General features: G+C 34.9%; 3 protein-coding genes across 3 annotated transcripts in view; 1 reads left to right on the forward strand and 2 right to left on the reverse strand.

The window, feature by feature from the left end:
• The window catches only part of LOC129792973 (neuronal growth regulator 1-like), a 33980-nt gene extending 30255 nt beyond the window's left edge, over positions 1 to 3725 (forward strand). Inside the window, exons 4-6 of the mRNA XM_055832473.1 lie at positions 550 to 661; positions 798 to 976; positions 2469 to 3725. Coding sequence (XP_055688448.1) covers positions 550 to 661; positions 798 to 976; positions 2469 to 2599 — 422 coding nt within the window. The 3' untranslated portion in view covers positions 2600 to 3725. The remainder of the gene's footprint in view (positions 1 to 549; positions 662 to 797; positions 977 to 2468) is intronic.
• LOC129792945 (beta-1,3-galactosyltransferase 5) overlaps positions 1 to 27180 on the reverse strand; it is a 1144668-nt gene that overhangs the window by 731006 nt on the left and 386482 nt on the right. The gene's annotated exons all lie outside the window — the stretch shown is intronic.
• Positions 13442 to 14929, reverse strand: LOC129792331 (uncharacterized). The gene is made up of 2 exons (XM_055831243.1): positions 13927 to 14929; positions 13442 to 13497 (listed from the first exon to the last, which is right to left on the reverse strand). The coding sequence occupies exons 1-2, from the start codon at positions 14927 to 14929 to the stop codon at positions 13442 to 13444; spliced, it is 1059 nt and encodes a 352-aa protein (XP_055687218.1).

The raw sequence follows: 27180 nt of genomic DNA on the forward strand, positions 1-27180 counted from the left end.
CTGTAGTGTAGACTGTGTTGGCTGCGGGGGGGATGTAGATTATCCCGTCTGCGGCAGAGGTCCGGCAACTGGAGGAGGATTTCACAACTTAGATGCAGTCCGCTGACAATCGATCTTTTATAGCCACCGGGAGACAGTTCAGGGCACTCGATCACTATAGTTGCATCTTAAATGAAATTCAAATTAATTTAATGAACTTAAAACAATATAAATTGCAAAGTCATAAAAGCATAATTTGCACTCACCTACAACTTCCATCCCTTCAGCATTATGGAAAACCTGGAAAACTATTAACTTTTCTGGATGAAAGTTGTGCGGAAAATGGTGAAAGTAATTTTTGCAAAAGAGTTCCGTCCAACAAGCCCTTCCGTAGCACCACCCCCATGTATCATCCCTCATACATGAAGGGAGGTGGCAAGCGGGCGGGTGCTTTATCAGGCTCAATTTATTCATGAGAATCGTGGTGGTGGATGTTATTTAAGTTAAATAAATTTTTGAAAAATTGTCCCACCGTGCGATATTCACACTAATCCATTTTGTCATCCACAGAAGCGGTGGCGGAAATAATTGAGGCGCCTGATTTGCATATAAACGAAGGCTCAACCCTCAGGCTGGAGTGCAAACTCAAACGAGCAACCGAGAGCCCACTCTATGTGTTCTGGTGAGTATTATGCGGACCACAAAAAATTCTTCTCTCTCTCCTCTCGTGAAAAATGAATATTACACACCAACATTTTTCATTGCCCGCCCCCTTCTGCCGTTCATGCTGTTCGTGAATTTAACAACAAAAAAAAAAGGTACCACGACTCTCGGATGGTCAATTACGACCACGACGAGGGTGTCTTTGTCTCCTCGAGCAAACACGCCACTTCCAGTGTCTTGACTGTGAGAAATGCAACCATCCACCATGGGGGGAATTATACGTGTTCACCTGCCAACGCCAGGCAAGCTAGTGTGATTGTCCACGTACTCAAAGGTGAGTCTTAACCCTCCACCCACCCACCTCCCCCACACTCAGTCTACCTCTACATAGTACATAAAGTTCCTGCTGTGATATTCAATGGACTTTTCAATAAGTTCCATGTCCACAAAACTTATTCCGGAAATGCAACCAACATGAATACCTATCATTTTCCACAGAGGTTTAAGTTTACCTCAAAGAGCTTTTTTCCAAGAAATCTGTAGTTGAAAGAAAAACGTGAGAGAAGAAAAATTCAATTTGAATTTGTTAAAAGAATTTCTTGGATATTTTCTTTTGGAGTTGAGAAAATTAAAGAAGAATAAATATTGGAGCGTTCAATACTTATTTGCTGGTTTGTTTAGGGATGTAGTTAAGAAATATTTTGAGGTGTTTAATCACCTTTAAAGATTAGACATTCTGTGTCTTCTTTAGACGTTTTTCCAGCGTGAAAATTACATAAAAAATAAAAAGAACAAACCGAGATTTTAGAACTTTAGGAAAGAAATGTCATAAGAAAATAAATGTCAAACGTGAGAAAAGAACATCAAAGGTTGAAAGAGAATCGTCAAACGTATAAAAACAGATGCTTTAAAGTAAGAAAATGAACTTCAAACTTCTGAATAAAAACACCAAACGTAAAAAATGAACGTCAAACGTTCGACAATACTCCAAATATGAGAAACGACAAATGTGGGAAAAATCAAATATTTTAAAACAACATGAAACGTTAGAAACGAAGAACATTAATCGTTGAAAAAGAATCGTCAAACTTTATTAGAAAAACATCAAATGTTATGAAAGAAAATTTAAACTGTTAAAATAAATGTCAAATGTTCAAAATTAACGTCAAACGTTCTACAATGTCAAATGTTAAAAAAGAAATGTCAAACTTTACAAGGAAAACGTTAAACGTAAAAACAAGAAATGCCAAAAATTACAATAAAACCATTATAATATTTCCTGCTGGACGTGAAAGGGTTGATTGTGTTCAATATTACTTCTACGTTAAAATAACCAGAAAAGCCAAAATCTAGAGGAAAATTCCTTAATTGCACAGCGCAGGCAAAAATATTTATTAATCGGTAAAAGCTCAAAAAATGGCTCCAACTAATTCTATTCAAAAAATTGAGCTTTTGACTTGGCTTTTGATTTCCAAGTAAAAACTAACAAACAAACCACCTAGTTAACCATTTAAATAATAAGAATAATTTGAATTTTTTAATGCTGGGAATAGAAAAATATGAAAACCAAACATAAGTCCTGCAGATTATCCGTTGGATTTTCTTTTTAATCCACCAAAAGCTTTTTTTCACCAGCTATAAAACGTTCAATTGAGAGCTTTTACAGCTGATGCAAAATTATTTTTCCACATAATGTGGCAAAGCTTTTTTTGTGCTGCAGCAACCTAAACCTCATTTTCTCCTTCATTTGGTATTTTTTCATTAAATTGCGAATAAATTTCCTCATCTGTGGTTTAACATTTTTTTTTGTGCTGCTGCTGCTAAAGGAGAGAAACCTGCGGCAATGCAACATCCCAACAAGAGCATCGATCACCTGGTTAATTTTGCCACAACGTCCTTCTTCCACGTCCATCTCCCCATCCTCATTGTACTGATGAGAATTTGTATTCTCAATTGAAAGCACACGGCGAGGTTCACACAGCATCGCACACAAAAAAGCTCCGGCGTTTTGCGGAAAGCTGCCACAGAGTGTTTTGCAGTGTGTCCGAAAAGGGTGCCGCCGTATGCACAAAACCCACGGGGAAGTTGCGAGAAAATGAAGAGGAGGTGCTGGATGTGAGTAAAAAAAAAGAACCTTCGATGGTACAAAAAAAATGGGTTAGATCGAGTGAAAATTGCGAAAATTGCGAGAATAATGATGAAGGGATGAAGCAAAGTCCGTTTGCATAAACATTTTCTGTGGGTTTAAACACGTGATGGGGTGCCATGTGGTGTATACGCGCCCCCCCTCGCACTTTTGCCACTCACTCAGCGTGTATATAAAAGGGCGCACACACTGGGGAAAAGCCTCCGGGAAAAGCTGTGTGATTTCGCAGGCATGCTGGTATATAGGAGAGGAACATTTGAGGAGCAACATGCGAAATACTTTAGTCAAATAGTTTATCCCATCATCATTGTTAAACACGAAGAAGCACTGCTAATGAGCGAAACATGGGCAAAATTGTATACAACCGTAAAGCCCCTCTCCCCCATTTCGAGGCGCAAAATCTGCGAAGGGTGTGCACTTAAACATATTCCACCACCATCCTTGGAGCTTTCTCGGGGAATGTGCGGATGATGCATAAAGCTCAATGTAGTACATTACATACATACATATAGGTTTATAAAGGGTCACCCCCTTCCCGCCCCCAAAAATATGGTGCTCATACACGAGGATAAATTCTTCATGTACATGAGACTTAATGAAGAATTTCAACATGATGAACTCCAATGTATACCGACAATGAATTTATACATGCAAATTTTTCCAGCACCACCTTCGAGGATTAAGCAGCAGAGAAATTTTGGAAAACATTAACCGGCAAAGATTTGCTTTTAAACAGCATTAAATAGCAACATTTAAAAAGGTCTGTAGGTGTATCCCATGAAGAAATAATTTAGACAATGAATCAGACAAAAGAATCATCCTCAAGGGGTGATCTTATCTGGGTGAAAATTATGCTTTTTGTTTTATATTCTGGAGTCAATTTTAGAATTTTTGATTTTGTATCTGAAGTTGTTTAAAGAAGTATTAAAAATCATTATCCTGATATTTTTATTCTGGAATAAGACTAAATATTCGGAATATTTGTGAAAGTTTACTAATATTCGGAATATTTGTGAAAATTTACTAATATTTGGAATATATGTAAAATTTCTAGTGTGGGAGAGCACGGTTTACGACCTTAAGCAGTTTCTCAAACACAATGTTTTCTACGATGTTTCGAAGGCTTTGTTCCTTCTTCATTAGGTATGTAAAATGAGAAACTGCTTAAGGTCGTAAACCGTGCCCTCCTACACTAGAAACTATAACCCGGCCGCAATCCACCCTTTTTGTAAAATTTATAAATTTCAGAGAAGGTGTCGATTTTAATTCTGTTTGTAAAGTGGTGTAGAGGAATAAAAATTGCAAAAAAATCATTATAATGTTTCTATGTTTTATAATTCCTGCTGGACGTGAAAGGGTTACTTCTTATTTATTATTCCTTCTACGTTAAAATAAACAGAATAATACTAAAATTCGCTTTTTATAATTATTCGGGCGAACTTCTCATAAATATTCGTCAAAAATATTGAATTATTCGCCAGATAAACACCCCCTGAGAATTCTGCAAAATATTTCCCAACCCCGTATTTTTTTTAAATGGTTTTGCAAGTATCTAATCTAAATCTAAAAAAAAAAATTCTATACAAGATTCTATACCTACCGGAAATTTGTTTTAGTTTCGTTCCTCTCATTGCTTTGAAAATACAAAAATAGAATCTGTTATTTAATTATTTTATTTAAAAAAATAATTTCACTTTCTTGCAAAGTTTATAATCTTTTATTCCAAAATTTCCTCAAATAAATTTCCAAAATTTCTCTGCTAGTGATAAACCTTAAAAATAAGTCTTTATAGGATAAATGATTAATGTAAGAATGAATATAGAATTAAGGAAATAATGTATTTATTAAAGAAAAAAAAAACTTTATTCAATAAGAAATGAATGTAGTGGAAATTTTTGTTAAAAGAAAAATCTCTTCCTTTTCTCAAAATAAAAAACAAGAATAAAAAGAGAAAAAACTGAACAAAGAGACGAGTATTATACTAAAAGTATTTCTTTACATATATGAGGTATATATTCTATATTATTATGAATTATATCCCAAATGAGATGTGTATTATATTATTAAATAAAAAATTATTTAATTACAAAAATTTCAAATTAATATTTCATTATTTTCTCTCCTTTGTCGTTGCCTATAATAAATAATTTGCAATCAATGATGGTGTAAATGTCAGAAATATTAATTGTGCATCACATTCTACCATATATTTGCATACAAATAATATTTTTTTGTTCCACTAGAGGGTTGTGCTTAATATGTATAAAATGTGTAATTGATTGCATTTGTGGGGAGGTAATGCTGCATACTTTTTCCACCCTCACAAGACCACATATCCCCCGCTATTCTTTTTATTTGTTTCCCATGTGTAGCAAACATCGATTGTTAAATATCATGGGAAATTCTGGAAATTCTGCATGGCTAAAAAAAAATCACCTGCATGTACAATATTTTTATTTCATTGCAAGCACACCCCTTCATAAAAAGCTGAAAATCTATTTTCACCCCCGCTGTACAATTTTCTCCACCCTTCCAGAAACACCGAACAATTTTCCCTGAAATTCAACTCCACATTTCGCTTACGAAGCAAATATTGACTTGGTTAGCTCCTCACGATTGCAAATGCACCTGCTTCTCTCCTTCGGCACACGAAAGCTCCGTCATGCTCCATTTGCCTATGGGAGATTTTAAGGGTAAACACAAACCCACCCCCTCAACCCACATACGATGACATGGGCCACCCTGGCTAATGAATAATGCCCTGAGTTGGTTCACAAGACAAGCAATGGGTTTAGGGAACTTTGCAGATGAAATTTCGCAACTTACGAGATATGGTTGCTGCAGAGGAAACCCATGTTGTGGGAGATGCTTTGCTTTTTGTTGGGGTAAGTGACACTATTTTGTCGTTTATCTGCAGGCTATCTTATACGGTAAAGTGTAATGGAGGTGAGATACAGCAAAGAGATGAAGATTACTTTGAGAATAATAATAAAATTTCACCTTCATTTTGGCTTTGAAATTTAGATGAAAGATCTTCGGATTTTTTTTTATTCTTTTTCACTTTTAATTCTTTTATTTAATATTCTTGAGGGGAATTTCCCCGGAAAATAATCAAAAATTATTTTTTCTTCCATCTCTTGTGATATTTTATTTAAAAGCTAAAAGAGTTTATTCATTTTTAAACACTTAAGAATTTTTTTTAGTTGATTAAAAATAAATTTCTTGACACTACCCTTTTAATCTTAAAATCTGATCTTAAATGAAAAAAGAAGCCTAGTTTAATATACTAAATCCTGGTTTAAGAAAACCTAATTCCAACCTACAAACATTAGGTCTAGTCTAATTATCGAGGATCTAACTTGTTAAACTTAAGATCTACCCAGCTTAATAAGGAAACCTTAAACCAGATCTAAAAAAATTAGGATTGCTTAAAAAATCAAAGCCTGGTTAAAAAAAAAGTTTGGCTCAAAAAAACTTAAACCTTTGTCTAAGAAGTTTAGTCATGGCTTAAGAATTAAACTAACTCAACTAACTATTTTAAGAAAAAGTCTAACTTACATACATAAATTGGATCTAATAGTGAATTTTACTCTTAAAATATTATAGGAACAATTTTAAAGAGCTTTTCCCAGCTATCTTTAAATAAAAAAACGTTGTTAAATTTTTATAATATAAAAATCAGGTATTAATCTTAAGCTTTAATGTGATTTCTTGCGCTGTTAATTTAATTAAAACTTTCTTAATTAAGGAGTTTTTCTTCACCTGAAAAAGCCATATTCTTAATTTGAAGTAATGTTCATTAAACTTCTTTGACTTCTAAGTCGTTTTTTAATCATTTTTAACGTGTTAAAAATTTAAAAATCTATTAAACCACCTCCTTAAATAAATTTCTAACTATGTTTTTGTTTATTTTTGCTTATAGAATCTTCAATAATGGTTGTGCAGAGAGAAATATTTTATTAAAGATTTCTTTAGATCTTATTTCCAGCCTCTTCCTGAATGTTTTCATACTCTCTGAATTTTTTTTAAAGTGTTTCGTATCCTCCAAAAATGGTAAAAATAAATAAACTCCTTCAGATTTAATCAAAAAGATTTCAAAAATTGTTCATTGATTCTACTTTATTTATTTTATTTACAAAAATAGTTTAATAAAAATTCTTTTACATTACTTAATTTTAGACATTTATTTCCTATCTCTTGTTCTTATAGGACCTCAACCCAAACAGGACGGAATTTCTCACCGAAAATCCCAAGAATTTCCAATGAGATTGTGTAGATCAAAGTTATGAGAAGGAGTAATTTTAATTAAGGGATGCCTCCCTTACGCGCTGAGGCGTTTTCCGCAGTGTACTCGACGGGAGAGCCACGACGCCTCTCCATCTGCGGCGGAAGGCGCCACAAATGAAAAATTCATAGACCAACACTCGAGAATGTAAATAATGCAAGATGCTGAAAGTTGGGTGGTGGCTGGTGCCCCAAAACCCTCCTCAACCCCTACAGCAGCGAGCGCCAAGATGGAGCGAACGGAAGCGCGCAGGAGTGAGTCGCTGGTAGTTCCGCCTTCACATATTGTGATTATTATTGTTATTACATCGTGATGAGTCTCATTACTTATCCTGTCAAAGGAATTTAATTTCATTGTGGGAGAAAAAGAAGCTCTTCCGCCTTCCGAGGCTTTTTTATTTTATTTTACGCCCCATTGCGGGGAGGGTTGTTTCTCTTAGCGCCCACGAAACGTGTCACACACTTCCGCATCATTGCAGAATTTATCTCTGTCGCGCGCTTTTCGGTTGATTGAAAATATTTCATTATGTGACATATTGGAGATTCATATTTCCATGGCTTTCACTCCCCTCTGTATACATGGATGCCTTCCTCGCCGTCAACTGTGAAGTATCCAATTATACGGGGGCTGTTAAAAGAGAACATCATAGACGGAGCTTTTGAAAGTGGGCCAATGCGTAGTGCTTTAAATCACTTTAAAATGCTTTCACCAATAGAGCGGAAATCTTGTTTGATTAAGCGATTAATTTTCAAAGTGTCCCCTCCCCCTATTTTGCTCTCATATATAGCATCTAAAAGTATATAAGAATTCTATTTAATAGGAGAGTCATTTAATAATTCAGAAGAAACCTCCAAGAATAATGAATTAAGAAAGTGTTTCCGTTGAATTTCTTATTCTCCTTTTAATTAAATGTCAAGTAAGGATTTTTTTTGCTTCTCATTTTCTTTTCAACTAATGATTTTCTCGGTGAATTTTAATGCAAGATTTATGTACTGGATGTAATGTGAGAGTCCTTCGGAGCTACCGGCCAATTTGATGAATCAGCAATAAAATAATGCAATTAAAAGAAAAGCTTTTTCTTTCTTATTAAAAGATTGGGAAATTTAAATTGGATCATTATGTTTCTTTTCTTTGTAATTAAATTAATTCTTTCTGTATGAAATGACGATTTTTTTTTACAGAAAATGGGAAAATCTGTCAAGATATTTTTCATTCTCATTTTTCTTTTTTGTCTTGTGGCTTGAGAAAATTGAGCTTATGAAGGAGAAATTAATGTTTTTTAATGAGTTCATTTGTTAGGTCAATTGAAATGAATTTGCCAAAGGGATTTATGGTGCTATGCAGGAAAATCATGTCAAGAAAAAATGATCATGACATTTTTTCCTGACATTTTTTTGTCATTCCATCTTACTCCCACTAATGTATTTTCCTATCTTTCGTCTTTCTCTCACGCATGTTCCCGCCTTCTTTTTTTTTCATGGCATGCTTTTATCTGTGATTCTTTCGAAGAAAAGAATAGCACAGCTTCTGTGTCCACTCTAAAACTCAAGGTCGTCGGATCGGGCTCAAACTTGGTATGAGCACGAATTAGGGTCCCCACATTCCAAAAAACGTATGCGCCGAAAAACTTTTCCGGCCGTTTTTCTTGCGCACAACATGTTTTTATTTCCTTGAATTTTCTCAACATTTGGGGATATTTCCCTGACCCCACACAGACCTTCCGTGTGCAGATGACCTGTAGGAAGGTCCAGAAAACCTGCAGGAAGTGATTTGTGTGGTGAAAATCCAAAAAAGAATCCCGTAAAAATTGGTCATGGAATGAATGTTTTGATTTTTACTTCGTACATTTTCACATATTTGGCCCATAAATGGCCATAATTGGCCCCCCTACTCTTTTCCTTGCCCTGTGGACTCTTTAGCTAAGCATTTTCCACTTTTCTTTGAGGAAAATATCCCCAAATGTTGAGAAAATTCAAGGAAATAAAAACATGTTGTGCGCAAGAAAAAAAGCATGCCATGAAAAAAAAAAGATGCCGGAAACATGCGTGAGAGAAAGACGAAAGATAGGAAAATACGTTAGTGGGAGTGAGATGGAATGACAAAAAAAAGTCAGGAATGTCATGATCATTTTTTCTCGACATGAGAAACGTGAATAGCACCATTATTCATTTTCTTCTAAAAATTCTTTCAGGAATGTTCAAGGAAAATTTGCAAAGAAAAAGTCGGAAACGCAGCCAAAGAATAAAAGCGCTCCTTTTCTGCTTCTCACGGGCGACGTTTCGTCAAATTTATTGACATCCTCAGGCTCTATTTAAAGGACATAAACATTTGTAGGGTTAATACAATTCAAGTTAAACACAATATCACTGTGAACATCTCTTGGAAAAAAACATTATTTATTTATTTATTCAGATTTTATTAGGTGCTTTACTCCATATCGCACCGTATAATTTACATAAGTATAACTACGGTGCAGTCTCTTATGATTTAATTCAAAGAATAATTAACAATTTGAGAAAAAAAATGATATAGAAAAATAATTAAAAAGTTGACAATAGATTAAGAAAAAAAAAATTTAAGTTAGAAATTAAAGTTCATCAAATACTTCAATATATTTCAAAAATTTAATTACTTTTGAGCTATTAGCCTCAGAAAAATTTAGTAATTCAACAGGATTTTTATTACCAAAAAATATTAGTCTTTGTGTTTTTAGTTTTGGGCAATCTTTTAGTATGTGTTCAATAGTCAAAACGTTTTTACATGAGGGACATTTAGGAGGAGGGGAATCTTTAATAAATTTATAGGATTGCGTGAATCGAGAATGGCCAATTCTTAGTCTTGTTATTATGGAAGATTCTTTACGGGACATATTTTGAGGGATTTTAGGTCGATCAGGACAAGAAATAGCCTTTCTCGCGTATCCAAACACTTCTTCTTTAAACCAATTATATTTTTGCTGTTTCGAATATTCTTTGCATAATTTTAAAGCACTAGGAAGGGGAATGGATTTAATAGTTACAGTGGGAAGGAAAGAGGCAGACTTGGCTTCTAGGTCAGCCTTTTCGTTACCTGGAATGCCTTTATGTCCAGGAACCCAAAGGAGGGTAACTGAATTTTCCATTTCAACTAGTAAATTTCGAATTTCACGCATTATTGGATTTTTGTTAGCAATATTTTGAACACCCATGATTGCACTCAGCGAATCTGAGGCTACAATGTAGTGAGAATTCTGATTAAAAGGAGAATATAAATTTTTAATAAGATCAAGAGCTGATTTTATAGCATGGGCTTCCAAATCAAAGACTGTCAAGGATTCATGTCCTCTTGCACTAATCAAAGAATCTACTTCAGTTGTTACCGCAAACCCTTTATTCTCATTCTGGGCAGAACCATCACAATAAAGGACTAGATGATTTGAATTAATGTTTCTACAGACAAATTTAAAGAGATCAATTAGTTCATCTTCTGTCATTTCTTTGTACGCATATTCTAAAATAGTCGTGTTAATAGTAGATTGTTGTAGGTGCCATGGCGGGAGAAATTCTTGTACGTTAAGTTGGATAGTAAAATCACCAAGTATACCAGCTATAATTGGACCAGCCCAATAAAAAAGATTTCTGTGACTTTTTTTATTCTGGAACGATACAGCATCACTGTATCCTGGGGCGTTAGAATTTGCCAACATACGGGTAACAGATCTAAGTTTAATATCTTCAAAACGTTTTTTCAAGGGGGGAACTCCAGCTTCAGCAAGCAAACATTCAACCCGGGAAGTTTTAAAGGCACCAGTACTCAATCTATAACCTGCATTGTAAACGCTGTTTAGGGTATCTAATGTAGTTTTGTAGGCGGCAGAAGCATAGACCTCGCTTCCATAAAACATTTTAGCTAGAATCATAGACTCATGTATCGCAAGAAGAGAATCTCTGTGCGAACCCCAAGTAAACCCAGACAAGCATCTAATGACATTGAGGCGAATTAAGCAAGATTTTCTTGTTTCTTTTACATGATAATCGAATTTAAGCTTTGAGTCCAACCAAATGCCCAAGTATTTGTACATTTCTACATATTCCAAAATTTTCCCATTGAGGCAAAAATTTCCCAGTTTCCCACAGAGACGCACACATTCTCTTTTATTACAAAAATGAAGAACTTTTGTTTTATTGGTAGAAAATCTAAATCCATTTTTAGAAGCCCATTTATCTACTTTATTTATGCAACTTTGAAGTTCAATATAGCTGGTAGAATTATCTAAAGTATCATTATAAATTACTATATCATCTGCATATACCAAAATTTTACAAGGATCATGAGGAAGAAAATGTGAAAAAATACCATTTATTGCAATCAGAAACAATGTTACGGAGAGAACTCCGCCTTGAGGCACCCCGTTCTCCATAAATTCTTCCTTAGAGAGAAAATTATTAATTCTAACTTTAATGCTGCGTTTACTAAGGTAAAACTTTATAAAAGATAGCACATGATCATTGACTCCCCAGTCAGTGAGTTGTTTTATGATGACAACATCCCAAACCCTGTCATATGCCTTTTCTAGATCGAAAAATACTGCTGTTGTATGAGATCCTCTACTAAAGGATTCTAATATGTCCCCACACAATTGAACTAATGCATTACTGGTGCATCTTCCCGGTCTGAATCCCACTTGATTGTCATTTAGGAATTTTCCCCTTTCTAGGTGCCAATTAAGACGAAAGTTTATCATACGTTCAAAGATTTTCAAGTCACAATTGCTCAAGGCAATTGGTCTATAGTCAATACTGTCACTACTTTTCGGAATGGGAATTAGAATAGAAGACTTCCAATCTGTTGGATATTCTTCTGTAGTCCAAATTCTATTATATAATGCAAGAAGATGGTTCAATGAACGTGGGGGCAAATTTTTAAGCATATTATAAGTGATAAAGTTTGGTCCACAAGATTTACCAGAACTCTTTCTTAGTGCTACTTTTAGTTCTGTCAAGGAAAATTCTGAGTTTAAATATGATGGAACTATTGGTATATCATTATTGGGCAAACTATCTGTTATATTTTGTTTAGCAACTAATTCTACAGGTGTAAGAGATGAATAAGCAGATACACTAGAAAACTTCTTCGCTAGCAAATCGCACATTTCTTGTGGGTCTGTAGACGATCCAAAAGAACAATCTACTTTCTTTATGCCTGAATAATTGCACCCTCTAATCGCTTTAATTTTATCCCACATTTCTTTGGACGTAGTATTCATTGTAATATTTTGTGTAAAAATGCGCCATGATTCAACTTTTGCTTCATTAATTTTTTCCTTAGTTAAAGTAAGTAAAGTGATGTAATTATTTTTATTCTCGGGTGAAGGATGTTTTTTAAATTTTTTCAATGCCTTTTTCCTTTGTTTAATAAGTAACTTTATTTCGTCGCTCCACCAAGGAACCTTTCTCTTACCACTACTTGGACTACTAGTTGGGATTGATTCTTTGGCAGAATTAAAAATCAATTCCATAAATTCTTTATAATCTTCTGAAACTGAAGAAGACAAAGTAAATTCATTATTATTTATTAGATTAGTATAAAGAGTCCAATCAGCTGCAGATTCAATCCATTTTTCACATTTTAAGGTACTACTAGTAATTGAAGATTCTAAATCAAAGAGAAAGATGGGATAATGATCACTACCGTGTAGATCATCAGCCACTTCCCATAAAAATCTAGGTCCAAGTTGAGGTACCGTCAAGGTTAGATCAACGGCATTAAAGGTCCCATGAGCCAGCGACAAGTTAGTTTTAGTTCCATTATTCAAAATTATAAAGTTATTTTCAAGTAGGCATTTTTCTATCATACTTCCCCGATAGTTTGTTCTATTACTACCCCATTGTGGATTGCTAGCGTTGAAGTCGCCCATGAGAATAAAAGGTTGTGGTATTTCATTTAAAAAATTTTCAAATTGATTTTGAGTAATAAATTCATCTGGCTTAATATAGAGAGAAACTAATGTTACAGGAAAATGCCAGTGAATTTTCACAGCAATAGCTTCTAGATTGGTATTCAAAGGAATAAACTCAGATTTCCAACCATTTTGAACAAATATCGAAACTCCTCCACTCATAGTAGGATTATCAGATTCATTTAAATGAAAAGCCTCATACCCTCTAAGTGAGGGTTTATTGATTTCTACTGGATTAATTTTTAGATGTGTTTCCTGAAGGCAGAGAGCCACAGGACTATAGGTCGAAATTAGAAGATCTATTTCAGGCTTTCGCGGCCAAAAACCGCGGCAATTCCATTGAATGAAAGAGGGAGACAGGATATTGGTTGGGTAATTAGAGTTTTTGTTTATTCTTTGGGATGTATTAATCATATCAGTGACTTTAAAATCATTGCTCCATCTCTGAAGACAGAGCAGGTGACATTGGAATTTCCGTGTCTGAATCTAAGAAGTCGTCGGGTGAGTTATAATCGGGGGATGGGGAGAAAGGTGGGGAATCGGGATCAGGGGGGTCATTGGAATGGGGGAGGGGTGTGGATAGGGGGGGATGAAGAGAAGGTGGTGAGGGTGAATTGAAATCAAAACGATTTTGCAATTCATTGTAAAGAGAATGAGTGTTTCGTAGTTGTGAATTTATGTTTTGGTTAAGTTGCGTTGCGAGTGAATTTGTGGCAGAATTTGTGTTAGAAATTTGTGAGTTTGTGCTGTAAGTTGTGGGGGTGAGAGTTGTCATTTTTGCATTTTTAGAGTTATTTGTTACTTGTTTGTTAATTTCGATGCTGTTCATCACGCGTTTGAAAGATTTGTTAGTGACTTTTGGAATATTCTGAGTTGGAGGCTTAACATTTTGAGATTTAAATTTTGAGACTGCACCTTTAGATACCCGAATTATGTGCTGATTGTCCTCTTGGGATTTGATGATTTGTGCCAATGTTGTCTGTGAAGAACTTGGTTGGGCAAATGGTGTTGAAGATTGTGGTGTTGTGGATCCTTTCCTCTTTCTGAATTCTTCCCTCGCCAAGTTGTAGGGAATCCTCATCGTCACACGAATGGCGTTAATTTCCTTCTCCTCAATATACCTTGGGCACACCTTGCTGAAGCTTGGGTGACTAGCTTTGCAGTTTACGCAGCGGGGTTGAGATTGATTTGGGCAAGGTCCTTCAGCATGTGATGGTTCAGCACAAAAGCCGCAAGTGGGAACATTTTTCTTCGAATCACATCTCTTCTTCGTGTGACCCAATTTCTGACACACGACGCATCGGAAAGGTGAGGGGATGTAAATTTCCGTCTTGCACCACAAGTAGCCAACACGGATTTCAGCGGGGCAAACAGGTGAATTGAAGGTCAAGAGATGAGTGCTGGTATCTACCCATTGGTTGTCCACTTTCCGCTTGAGGCGCTGCACACTCACAACTCCCTGTGAGGCCAACTTTTTGCAAATTTTGTCAATTTCGACCTTCATGATCTGGCTGCATCGGATAATGGCATGTGATTGATTCAATACGCCGTTTTCAGAGACATCAACCGGTTTGTTATCAGGCCCAAAGGTTTTGAGATTTTTTAGAGCTTCAATTTGCTGGATTGTGGCCGTCTGCACAAGCACGTCTCCGCTATTCAACCTTGTGTATGTCTTAAAATCTTGCGCACTTATCTTTTCCAAGCTCTCTTGGACATCAAAGACGTCCATTTCCTTTACAGTAGCCCCACTGAGCACAAAATACTTCTCGGAGTCAGATGGGTGAGTGAAATAAGAGTGTTTGAGTGCTTTGTAACTCTTCTTCTGAGAATCAGTAACGGTAGGCATTTCCCCACGATGCAGCGTATTGTAGAGATTAAATGTATCAGGGGGGCCGGGGCCCCCCGATTTTTCACTCATTTTCGAGAAAAATCACTCACTCAGAACTTTCCAATAATCAAGAATAGAATTCACGTAGAGAAAATCAAAGATCAAAAGAGATCAAATATAAAAAAGTAAACCTTTTATGGATTAAGGAACTAAACCAATACAAATATCGCTCTGTGCACTCGAAACAGGTCTATCTTGCTTGAGAGTTAACACAGGACTCGAAAAAAACATTAAAATATTCTTGCATTAAAATACTTTAACTTAAAACAAAACTGAGAAATCAAAAGGATTTCCAGTGTTTTCTTTGCTGGTTCAAGAAAAACCCATTTTAAGATGAAAACTGGTTTTGGAAATCAATTTGTTAAATTCTAACTAATTTAGACTGATGAAAAAAACATAAGAATAATATGAGAAATTTTTTTGCAGAGGCGGGGAAAATCACGGTTTCACAAAAAATATAAATAGAAAGTAATAAAATAAAAAAAAATATATATTTTTTTTTACATTTTCTAAGGAAGTAAAGGACATAATTTGCATACACAGAGTAAAGGGAAGATCTACGAAATAATCTTGGGCAAGTAGGTCAAAAATACAATTTTTAGAAGCTTTCTAAAACGATAAAAATTGCAATTTTTCATGCTTTTCCCACCAGTTTGAATTTTTAATATTATTTAGCGTATTTCCTTTAATTTTCATCTTTTAATTTTTTTTTGGTGGACAGGAGGAAATTTTCAGAAGTACAAAGCCATTTTGGGTTATTAAAATATAAAGGAGTTTATTCGTTTTTATTCTTTTCAAATAATTTGGTCATGAAAGTTAAATAAATAATAAGAAGATTACCAAATGTTCTTTGATTGCCTGTTGCATTTTAAGCGAAGCTTTGATTGGTTAGATCTCTAATACGTCACTCAAAGCTCTTTTTCTCCCAAGGTGGAGCTCCAATACATTTTTAATTTAAATAAGAAATCCCGAATATGGAAACTTCCTTCAGTCTTCTTCCTTGGAAGGAGATCCATAAAATTCTCTTATGGATTGTAATTCATCAAAATTGATGGGGTAAGAGAATGTTATGGGTTTTTTTCTTTGGGGTTTATAATACAATTCAAAGGCACTACATACCGCAGCTATCTATATGCTTGTTTTCCAATTCCTTCTGCTGATGGGAAAAAAGATTGACATAAAATCCGTGATATGGTGAAACGATGAAATCTCAAAATATGAATATTGGGCCCATGATGGTGGGAGAGGAGAGAAAAGAAGAAGAAAAAGATTGGTGAAAGGGATGAGAAATGATTTCATCCCTGAAAACATGCACAGTAGCATACATACATACAATTTATTTATATACATATTGTGAGGTAGGTAGTTATAAAAAGGAAAATTCCTCCCAAGAGATCAGTTATATATTCAATCTGATTTCCAATTTTGAGGCAATATCCCCCCGTCCCTGCCCCCAATATGTGTTCTCGAAATTTTTTTTTGTAAATTCAACTTTCAACCGTGGCAAATTGAAATTTCTCTGCAAATATTGGAGAAATATTATTCGTTGAAATTTGCAACATGCTGAATAATGCATTAATACAATGAGAATATGTTGTGTGTATGGCAATGTTTTCGACTTTTTGCTGTGACGTACCCACCCTCCTGCCCTTCACAGAGAGAGAGTGAGAGAGTGCTTGGAAAAGTTCTGTGCACATTGAAGGGGGTGGAGAGAGTTGTGAAGGCACAATGGCGCACGAAAAAGCGTCCCATGTGAATTGTATCAATTCGATTGGTATCGTGTGTTTATCCATTGCCTGAATCTCTTTTATGCTCTCACATCCTCCCATCGTAGTAGAGAGATTTGGATTTTTTTCTCCCTCTCAACATGTTCATCTTTCACATGTGCTTCGCCAAACGCGCTGAAATCCTCCCCCCGCATACAAGCACACTCCCAAAGAGCTTTTGCTCCATTCGGTATATTCACTTGGCAAATTTTCTAAAATTATATTTCTCTTGTCTTACCCCCATTTACCCACCCATCCACCCCCACCCCCAGAGGCATTGCTTCCACCAGAGTTGAATTGAATATAATAAAAATCTTTCTTTGAGATTATCCGCAACAGAGAAAGCTTTTTGGTAGAAAGCACAGAAGCTCACTCTCTCTCTCTCTCTTCCCCTTTTTAGTTCACCCTGCACACCTCACCCCCAAATCGAGTTCAATCCCATCCCTTTGGGGGTTGTTGTCAGTGTTTTTAAGTCCTTTCTTCAACTATTTTCCCTTGTCTATTCGCAACTATGTATGTGGAGTAGATGCTGATGTACTCTTTTTCTCCATTCCTTCCGCTCCATTCAATTGTCATAGAGAGAGATTGAGCAAAAAAAGTTCAACTCTGGCCCCGAAGATAGAAGCTTTCTAACCCATAAAAGAATCCCGACGTATTAGATATCTCTGTGTAAGGAGATTTGCATTGAGCTACTTCAATGGAAGTTTATGTACCTAAATGTAATATAGATTTCCTCTCTGGGCTTTACCTTTTTTCTCCATGTGCTTTTGACACAAATTTCAAATGAAATGACCTTTCCACCGGAATCATGGGAGAGCTTTCTGAGAAATTACTTTGTAATTTGAATTCATCAAAATAATTCATTGACTCGAAAAGAAATTTGGCACAAAAAATTTAATCTTTCAATCTCAATTTGAATTAAATTATCCGAAAAATGAAAGAAATACTTTTTTTTTCTTCAATTAATCATTGAGAAGGTAAAAATTTGAGTTCGACGAAAATATAAATGTATATGTAAGTAATGTAATAGCATAAAGTTTAGTAAGTAAGTAAATATATTTACTTATCTACTTTAATGTTAAAATGTTGAGAAACTGAGAACTACTTAGTGTACTACTTGTTACTTGTTACACAAGACATTCAAAGCTTTATACTTTGTTAGAATTTGTTGCTCGTTAAATTCAAATAGCCGTGGGACACCTTCTTGAAATTATAGATGAAAATTGAAGCAGTAAAATTTTCTTTATGACCTTACTTTCAGCAATAAAATGACATGAAAGTTTATAATTTACTTAAGGTGTATTAGGGGTACTCACTTAAAGATTGTAAGAATGTTGTAGCACAGAGTAAGCGTAAGTAAAGAATATTTCTTTAATCGAATAATTCGAAGTGAAAAATGACTGAAAAGTCACTGTCCCGTGTTCAAAATCAGTCCATCTTGGCTGCAATGGACGGATAGAGACTCCAAAGCAACCGTTTTTAATAAATGATCTGAATATACTTAACACTTGGAGGACTTTACTGGTAATCACTGCCAATTCGACTTTTTTAAACCGCCATAGGTTAAAATCTACCCACCTTATCTTTATAATTTCTACATCTATGTGTAGGCGGATTCAAATACAAAAAGTTTGTCAAAAGAAAATCCGGAAAAACGTTTTCTTTATAATAGAAAATTAAGCTCAAAGTTTGAGGTTAGAAATTCGAGTCCTCCAAGTGTTAAAGCTACGTAAGCAACATAACCACAATCTTTTTTTTTTTGACAGAAATGTACAACTTTGTTTGAACTTTTCATGAGAAATTCTCTCCATTTTTATGTAATAAATAAGTAAATTTTGAAGGTGAAATTAGAAGTTTTTATTAATAAGCTTAAATTTGAGGTTATGCCTTCTTACGTGGCAAAAACATTGAACGTAATTTAATTTTCTAACAATTTTTGAAAGGTTTTATCGTGGAAAATCTATCTATTTAAACTTCTCTGTATACGATTACTGCCTTTCTTCCTTTCATAACGTTTCTTTCTATTTGTTTCCTTAAGAATATACTATTTCTGAAATACATAACCTATATTTTGTATTTTTTCTTATTATAAAATCGTTTATACTTATATTTCAAGCGTCTTAATGAGTATTTTATAATTAAAAATGCTTTGTTTGCACGCTAATTTGCCTTATTTTCAATCATAATCAAGATATTACAGAAAACAACAAAAAAAAAATGCATGCAAAGCACAGAATCGAAAGAATCTGAGCAAATAATGAGATTATGTTCTTTACATTCAAAAGAAAATCCGGAAAATTTATTTATTTCCGTTAATTTTTTTTTTAATTCTTTTCTCCACTTTAGTGCATCGTGTAAAATATTAATTAAACAATTCTTTTACAAATCTTATACAAAATTACAATTTCTTGCATTACAAAATTCAAAGTGAATCCCCCTGAAAGCTTCTCTTATCTATGTCCAATTCATGCGCAATGATATCCATGTGACAAGGTAGATACTTTAATTACCACATATTGCGTTTGATTCCCTTCAAATTAAAGCCTTGAATACCATACGATGATTAATTCATCAACCATTTTCCGAAATTGGGGTCAGTCTCGGCAATCTCTCATCAACTCATGTACCTACAGTTAAGCAGAGAACTATATATGTACATCCTAACCGCAGGAATGCTTTACGATTGTATTCGTGGTGAATCTGATAATTGCAGTTTTGCGGTTTGAATTTAATCGTTTCCCTATATCAGATGATTTAATTTCTGCATCTGATTGAGTGAGCTTTTGCCATTTACCTTTCTGAGCTTTTGAATAAAAATTTAAGTTTCTTCTTCAGTTTTTGGTGAATTTCTCAACTATTTATAGGAAATCACGATGAATTTGCAGTTTTAGCTTCATTTTACAATGCCAAAAAGTAAGAGTTGTGCTAAAGTTCCCATTGAAAGCTCACAAAGTACATATATAAATGAAAAAGCCAAACACAGGAGTTTAAAGAAGAAGGAGATATACAGAAAAAAACATCCCCACAGTGTGGATTTTTATCACATTTCATGGAATTTCATGGAATAAAAATAGATTTTTTTGCATTTATGTACCCAAAAAAGCGTGGGAAATTGTGATTCACACACCTTGTGAGAAAGATGGGGGTGGGGGAAACGAGCGACATGCCATATATAGATTGTAGATGATATTACCCTTTTTTCCATGGCGGAAGTACCGGTGTGAATTTGTTGCTCGTATGATTCACAAGTGGAGGAGCAAAAATTCCATTTCCTCCATGTGCGGAAGTGGGTGCAAAGGCACCCCCACTGAAGAAGCTCAAGTGGATGAATATCAATGACTTTCCGGGAAAACTTTTCACAATCTCATGCTATACATGCCAATTTTCAAATATCCTCCCTCTACTTGAAATGGATCTCTCTTCACCATGCAAGGGATGTTTTATGTACTGTACATATGTGTGAGGGTTAGTCTGTAAAATATCCCCATCTAATGTGTGGTTGTTTTGTTTTGTAGAATTATTTACTTCTGATATATGTACCTCCTGAGGGCTTATCTTCAGGCCAGAAAATTAGTCTCTTTTGATTTAGAAAAGTGTCCCAAATAATTTGTTTTATTCAAAAAGAATCAATTGTAATCCTCAAGGGGTTAATGATTATTTTTGCTCAAAGCTCTGTGCTGCTCAAGAAAACAATTTTCATTAATTTCATTAATTTCATTAATTTCATTAATTTCTGTGTCAAGAAAACATATCAAATCCCCCCAAGGAGGTTATCTTGGATAACTTTATATCTCATGCTAAACAGAACCAGTGAGCTTTTGGGAATATAGGTAGCAAGAAATCGGTTGAGAGTGGACTTTGTGGAAAATCCTCAAGTGCATTAACACAATATACCTACAAACTAGCAAAAGTTATTGCATTTGCATTAAGCACGGAGAAATATGAAAATTGCATACAACAAACTTTCAAAAACTAACACAGAAGCGAATTTCTCGTGAATTGAGACTCTTGGTGCTCTATAAAAGCTCTTTCCTCTTGCACTAAGCATTAGTTGCAAGTTTCAATTGCTGGTACAGAGAAGACCTACCGGGGATGATTATCGCATGGATGATGGCCTCTCCGCCCCATTTTCCCAATGACCCGATGATCTTGTTACTTATGAGCATTTTCACATGTACACAGGCAAGCCTCTCGCTCAATGGGTGGGGGGCATGAAGTGCGCTCTCCGCTTCCACCCCCTCTCACCCCTATGTCGTACAATATCATGCAAATGAGATTGCATCATCCATATTTGAATGAAGCACATCCACATTAGACTTAATGTGAACCTAATTCCACACTTGTGTGTATATTCCGGGAGCTTTTCCCTCTCAAATGGCGTGCCAGAGCGTTTGGCACATCTGAGTGAGGGGTAGCTGCTATGTTGTGAGGAGAAAATCTATTCCACAGTGGGTTCTGTATGGAGCGAGCGCCTATTGCCAGCACAAGCAACATACCCCATAGACACGAGCCCCGTAACATATTACATTATAGATGCGGTGGCATGAATTTCATTTGGCATGTGTATAGTCGAGGGGTCCCTTTTTGGGGGGTTTGCTTTTAACGCTAAAAGCTCCAACTCCTTCCCACCCGCTCAACTTTTTTTTGCGCATTTATTCAGTCACACACCGTACTGAAAAAATGTCCATAAAAATTGTATTATGTACTTCGGGGGTGTAGTTATTGAGTTTTTTTTCAAGGAGAAATAGGTCGTCAATATTTATTATTTCTTGTTGTGTATAACCCTTTACCTTCAATAATTATGAAGCTTTAACCCTTTCACGTCGATAAAATTTACATTCACTTACATGGAAAGAAAGAATTTATTGAAATAAGGTTCTTTTCAAGTTATTTTGAGCTCATTTTTGAGGGCTAAGGTCCATAAGTTTGGTAGAATCAAGGGGTGTTTATCTGGGCAGAGTTTTTAAATGCAAGGGGTGTTTATCTGGAAAATTTCTCGATCTTAGCGAATCATCAGAGTCTTTAGATTTTGTCGACTGACTGATTGCCGACTAAATCTTGATTGTCTTGAAAATAACCTGGATCTTTGGCGAATAATCCGAAGATTATCATTCAGATAAACACCCCTTCTTTAATATTTAATTCAATTCCTCTTTTCACGAGCTTTGAAATCCGTTTAATAACACAATGATCCACCACACCGTCAGAAAAGATTTTTTAAAGCACAAAATTAAATGCCTCAAGCTTTGCTTTTCAATTCCTTCCTGGGGAAAATTTTAATTTCCACAATAGCCTCTAAAATTTAAAAGCTCCACCACATCAAATTAAAACGTCCAATTGGTGGAAAGCTTTTGACCTGGCTTTCGCTTTTGCAGCAAAATGGGAAAAATTGAAAATTTCCTCCTTAAATCTTAATTACAAAACCATAACCATGCAATCGACAAACTGAAAATATCCAACAAGCTTCCCCCTTCGTATAGCCGGTACAACATAATTTGCATAAATAGGAGCAATTTTCGAAAATTGGGAGTATATAAAGCTGAAATTGGTGGGGAGGGAGTACACGGTTATTAATAGGGGGTGAGTGGAACAATTGAAAATATCCGTAATCCTTTCTCATACAAAAGTAAAATCATCCCCCACCCTTACAGGAAAACTCCTAAGCCACGTTAATGAATAAACATTTTCCACTCCCTCCCTTGCCCCCAAAAAAACTCTCTTTGGGGGGTTTGAGGAATGATCAATAAAATAATATTGTATTATAGCACTTCACCATTTCCGGAAACATTGTACGCCACCCCCTCCACCCCTCTTAGTGCCTTTCGTCGCGCCCTGCTCCGTGGAAACATTATGGAATGTGTTTGCTATTAATTGGAAAACGAAAATGTAATTAACATTTTCAAGTGGGTGAGAGACACTCCACAATTTTCCGTCTTATGCATGGAAAATTCAAACTCTCTTGTCTACCGAAAGACCTCCCCCAACCCCCTTTGTGCACTGCGCCACCACCCGCTGAGTCTCAACCCACCCACCAAGGCAAATTGAACACACCAAGAGGAGAAAATTCCATTCTCACCATTGGCAGCGACTTTAATTTCCCGGAAAATTCATTTCATCAATTTCATCGGATTGTATTGTGTTGAATTCATTAACGAGTTCCGTGATTAAGAGTCATTTTCCACTGTGCGGTGATGGTGTATTTTCACATTAATATATCGTAATAATATTGCAACAAAGAGGATTATTTTGGGGGCATTTGGGGAGAAAAAAGTGATGGTGGTAAAAAAATTTCATAAATTTCAATGCATGTTTGTGGATCATTTAACTCTCATATCTTATTATTGGATAAATATTTATTTTATTGCTATAAACATCACGTTTTTTTTTGGGAATTTGTTTTATCTTAGGGGAGCCTGGGGTGAAAGGACGTTCAAATATTCTAGGAAGGATCGCAAGAAAATTAACAAGAGGAAAAAAGTTTCTACAGCAAAGAATTTCTTCTTCGACATTTTCTTTATGACAATGAGGCAACGGAAATTAATTTAAAAAATTTTTTCTAAAAAACCCCAATCTCCCCTTTATATTGTATTATTATTTGTAAATACACATCATATTGGGAAATTTTAATAATTTTTAATTTTATCAGAAAACAAATTAGGTATTAAAAAGAATTTTATATATTTTCAATAGTAGTCAAACAATTGAATTATTTAAAAAAAAAAATTCCAATTATTGAAAGACAATTATTTTAATTATGTGTTCATTAAAAAAATTGTTTTTCAGTCGTTAAAAATATGTGGAAAATGCTGAAAACTCAAATAAATAACATTAACAAGAAATCAAAAAGTTCCGTTTAAAACAGGAAATGAAGTTTTCATTCTTTTGTGGAAGGGAAATATTATAAGGAAATCGGTGGAAATTTAACAAATAAAGGAGGTTATTCGTTTCTGTATGGAAAAACCATTTATTCATGGAAACGCGTAATGTTTTAGAGGATTAAAAGAAGAAGAAAAAATAGCCAAAGAGACTTCTAATTTATCATTAGGAATAGCTGGTAAAAGCTGTCAAATATTTACCTAAAAACGCAAAAGATGACGTCACTATTTGTTTTTTTTAAGACAAATCTTCCTTTTAATTGCAAGAAGTATAAAAATACCATTACATTGATGCATTAGAAGAAAGGAAAGAATGCTTCATGTGTTAAACGAGACTAAACACAAAATTGTGACGTAATTTTATATATTTTTGGCAAATATTCCCTGACTATTTCCAGCTCATCTCAAAAGAAAAAATAAGAACTTTGGGGTTTTCTTATCATTTATTTAATCCTCTTGAAAATTACGTGAACACCGATTGTTTTCTCGAATATTACGTTTTCCCACACAGAATTGAATAATCTCCTTTTAACGGATATTTTCGATTTAAAACAATCTCAATGAATTTGTTCAAAATGATGAAAAATTTAGCTTTAAAACAATCCTTCGCTTCATCCGTATTTCAAAACATTTTCCTGCAATTCATCCCCAAAACCTCTCCCTTCTCAAACGATTGTCCGCATCAATTGTCCTTCAGAAGACTGTTGAAAAAAATAATAGTCAATAGTTCACCTTTCATTGAGTCTTTGGAATGAAAAAAAAATCTCCATATCCTTTTGTGAGCAAAATGACAAAAGGGGTTGCAGCAGCAATAACCCCCCTGTCGTGGAAATTTCATATCAATACGAAGGACTAATTTTCTGCTGAACAATCCCCAATCCTTGGCTCAGGAACTCGCTCCTCTTGACTCGCTTCTCCTGAAAATCATGCATGGAAACAATTTCTTTGACTATGGGGTGCAATCAATGCGCCAGGCGAGTCAATTCAACGGAATGGCGCTCATAGAAATTGTCGAGAGTGGAAAATTCAACGATGGGCATGGACAAAGTATATAGCCGAGAGATGGTCCCGTATCTATTTCCTCGTTCCACGTTTGCCCATCCATTGTTCGGGGACGTGGCTTTTGGGACAAGCTTGGCTCGAGAGCAGAGTGGTGGCCATTCCCTTCAATTGCCACATCAAATCAATGAGCTTTCCACATGGTCGTCGAGAGTCACCCAAATGGTCCAATTAATCCGATTTCGCTTATTCATCGCCTTTTCCCACCACTTGGGACTCCTTTTCTGCCTTCCCTACACCTCCATATCCGTCCCAGTGTCCCACTTTCTTCATCAACTTCGTTAACCATTCCAATGCGGAGGAGTGCTGTAATGGCGATTTATCTCACAATGTGCTTCGAAAGTTCTTTACAAATTTTTTATGAGCTTTTCGAGCTTTTTTCTTGGATTGTGTTGAATTGAATGAATTTATAAATTGGCACGATTAATTGTGAGGATTTTCTGAAAAAAAATCAAGACAGATTTTTCTGTCTATTGAGTTCCAGCGACGTATGAGATAAATAAATAGGGCCTGATTTTCTGAGGAAATTAACAATAGCCCGGCAGAGAAGCGAAAAAACCTAAAATAAATTGCGATCACGCCAAATTTTGCACTATTCGATTCAGAAAATTATAAGAAATCTTTTTTATATTTACCAGCATGCTCTAAAACGTGAGCTAGTTACACAAAATGCGTTTAAATATTTCCTTACATTTTTCCATAGGAACCATCGAAGCCATTAAACGAACAAGTGACTTCGCGGAAATTCGTGTTCCGACGAAATATGATTTGACAGTTCCGAGTATTTGGAGTGAATATTTTCATTTTTGTGGTGAAATTTTTCGTGAAATAAATGTGTGTTTTACTTATTATTTCTGCATTTTCTTTTGTAGAAAGTACTTCTTTTAACCCTCGTTATAATCTGTTGAGTGGAAATTGTAAAAACTAAAGTAGGGGAAGACGGGGTAATTTGGCCACTTTGGCAAAGTCATTAATGGGAATATCTCAAGTATGGTAAATGCTAGAAAATCCATTTCTCTACAGTTTATACTCCCCATAGAGATAATGAATCGTACCAAGTTTGAGGAAAATCCGATCATTAGATTTTCTTTTATTTGATAAAAATCATTTTTTCACTTTTTCAAGTGCTTTTGGCATTTTGAATCTACGTCATTTTCGAAAAATTTTTAACACTTAAAAATTAACTTTTAAGCCATTAAGGGTCATTGATCCATCATAAACACTATAGTAACATCCATTTTCCGATATCTCAAACAGATTTTCCTGTGGAAATGGTTTTTTCCGGAAAAATGGAGTGGGGTAATTTGGCCACTTGAGTTTTTCCGGCACATTTTCCGACGCACATTTAAAATATTTATTGTGGTTGTGCCTTTTAATGTTTTCTTACAGATTATAAGCAAAGTAGGATAAAAAATTTTATCTAAAAAAAGAAATTTACGATAATTTGAAAAATGGCCTTTTTTAGACTTTGCCCGTTTATGGTTCAGAAAATGTATAAGTTTGAGGCTCTGTTAAATATTTTTATCTGGCAAATTACTGGAAATGAATCTTAGATAAATAACCTATCTTCCAAAAAAATAATCGAAAAAATAAAATTTTTTTATTGTTCAAAAATTTTCAAGTTTAATAATTTGTGCGCCAAAGTGTCCAAATTACCCGTGCTCGGGGTAATTTGGACACTAAGCTAAGGGTCCAGGAGAATGGAAAATTCACCCATTTCTCATCGAGATAGAGAAAAGTGTTATATGGGGAAGTTGTAGGCCGGAAAATTTCCTACAAAATAGGGCTATTTGGTTTTCTTCATACTACCATACTTGCTTGATATATCCCAAAAACCGCCAAAGTGGCCAAATTACCCCGTCCTCCCCTATTTTATGTGGTTTGTGTGAGCAGTTTCTTGCAACACCCATGTGACGTCACTTGTTCGTTCAATGGCTTTGATGGCTTCTATAAGAAAATGTATGGAAATATTTAAACGCATTTTGTGAAACGAGCTCACGTTTTAGAGCATTCTGGTAAATATAAAAAAGATTTCTTGTAATTTTCTGAATCGAATATTGCAAAATTTGGCTTGATCGCAATTTATTTAAACTTTGGGGTCATTTTCACTTAATTCTACTGGCCTACAAGTCAATCAATTTGGAATTTCAAGCGACGTTTTCTGATTTTAAAAGCGCCAAGAATCGATTTTTAATCAAATATTCTTGAAAAGTGCTAGATTTTAAAAAACTCTTCCTTTAATTGAATATTTGATACTTCAAAAAATAATTTCAGCAATATTTGATAAAAATTTGATTGAACGTGGAGTTGAGTCAAAGCTTGCCCAAACTTTGGTCAAATGTTTCATGCAGAATTTTAGAAAACTTCATATAATTGAATGTAATTGATTTCAAAATATAACAATTTCAGCAATATTTGGTCAAAATTTGATTGAACGTGGAATTGAGTCAAATATTGTCCAAACTTTGGTAAAATATTTTATGCAGATTTTGATTTGTTTTTATCATCAGTGTAATCACGAATAAGCTGCTTTACAGTCACAAATTGAACCAATATTTAATCAAATAGTTTGAGTCAATAG

This window comes from Lutzomyia longipalpis, chromosome 3 (assembly GCF_024334085.1).
Source record: "Lutzomyia longipalpis isolate SR_M1_2022 chromosome 3, ASM2433408v1".
Taxonomy (NCBI): Eukaryota; Metazoa; Arthropoda; class Insecta; order Diptera; family Psychodidae; genus Lutzomyia; species Lutzomyia longipalpis.